Here is a 1,436-nt window from a genome sequence, read left to right as displayed (position 1 = left end):
TCCCCTTTTCTGTGTGTCCACCTGGTGCTTTGGTCAGAGCACGTAGATCAGAGTGCAGAGAGGAGCTGGTTCCTCCCTACGGAGAAATACCGGCAAAGCAGGAAAACCTCTGTGAGGGCAGAGCTTGGCCGTGGGGGTCGGGGCAAGGGCCCTTCTGCTGGGTGGACATCTGCAGCCCTGGCTGTGGGCAGGTCTCTGGGGACGGGAGGCGATCTTTCCCAGAACAGGGAGCTCAGCATGTGGGAACGCGGCCAGGCTGGAGCCTGGTGAGGTCCCTCTGGCTCTCCTGGAACTCCCTGTGGTCCCTGCGCAGATTTTGGTCACTGCAGGCTTCTGAAATAACCGTGGTCTTGTGGCTCTTCCCTGCCCAGGACCTGGTTGCCTGGATAACCGCTGGTTTCCTTCACATCCCACACTCTGAGGATATTCCCAACACCGTGACGGTGGGAAACTCGGTCGGCTTCCTCCTGAGACCATACAACTACTATGACCTGGACCCCTCCATATACTCGCACGACGGCGTGTTTTTCACCAGCGAGCAGGACTTCACAGCGTGTGAAACCAACCCTCTCGCCTGCCTGCCCCAAACCGCCTCTTGTTTGCCAAACTTCCCCCCGTTCACCTACGGTGGTTTCCAGAACATGAGCAGGCTTTAACGCGACCGGACAGCGTCGGGGGGACAGTCAGAGACGCCAGGCTGGCTGTCCGGTCTCAGATGTGTTGCCTGGTGAAGTTGTCTCAGCTGCCGGTTGTGCGGTGGCTTCACTTCTACCACTGCCTGGATACGGTGCTCTTTAAAAGGGAAGCGCGATCTTCTCGACGATGCCAGGCGGGAGCCTGCGGTATCGCTGTTAATTGCTGAATTTGAGTCTGTTGCGGGAGGAAAGTGAGGAGAAAATCCTGTTCCTCTGCTGTAGAAGCCAGCGCTCTGTAGTGTGTATCTCACCTTAGAAAAATGAAAACGGTTCTGGTCCAGCGCGCTCTCGAGTGTCTCGTTCTTACGACTCTGCCAGGGGATGGCACTGGGTCTCCGCCGTGATTCCTCCCCCCACAAAACAGCCCAGTCACGAGGCTCTGGCCACCCGTCCGGGCACAGGGATGATCCAGCCAGAGGGACGGGCTGGGAGTCCCGGGGCGCTGGAGGAAGGGCTGAGGTGGGTGCCAGCACCACGCCCTGCGGGTGCTCGGGGTGAGGCTGGGGACAGAGCCAGGACCCGCCTGGGCTGCAGCTCCCTGGCGCTCGGTGCAGGTGAGGGGAGCAGAGGGGACTGTTGCAGGGCTGGGTCTCAGTGTCTCTGCGCCAGCACCGTCCCCAAGGGTGCTTCTGCGCAAAGCAGCCGAACCTCAGCCACGTGGGCCAGCTGCCCCACTCAGCCCGATGCTGGCCACGTTCACCCAAGAGCAGACCCTCCTCCAGCCTGAGCAGGGTGCAGGAC

General features: G+C 60.7%; 1 protein-coding gene across 1 annotated transcript; it reads left to right on the top strand.

The window, feature by feature from the left end:
* Positions 1-371: 371 nt before the first annotated feature.
* LOC104496849 (membrane primary amine oxidase-like) lies at positions 372-656 on the top strand (the record flags this gene model as incomplete). Its single annotated transcript, XM_010140025.1, has 1 exon — positions 372-656. A coding segment is annotated over one exon (285 nt), but the record flags the coding sequence as incomplete, so codon positions are not given.
* Between the last annotated feature and the right edge of the window lie 780 nt (positions 657-1,436).

The sequence above is a fragment of the Buceros rhinoceros genome, unplaced genomic scaffold, assembly GCF_000710305.1.
Source record: "Buceros rhinoceros silvestris isolate BGI_N320 unplaced genomic scaffold, ASM71030v1 scaffold46017, whole genome shotgun sequence".
NCBI classification, from domain to species: Eukaryota; Metazoa; Chordata; class Aves; order Bucerotiformes; family Bucerotidae; genus Buceros; species Buceros rhinoceros.
Note: the sequence above shows the minus strand (reverse complement) of the source record. Positions and strands in the feature narration are given on the sequence as shown.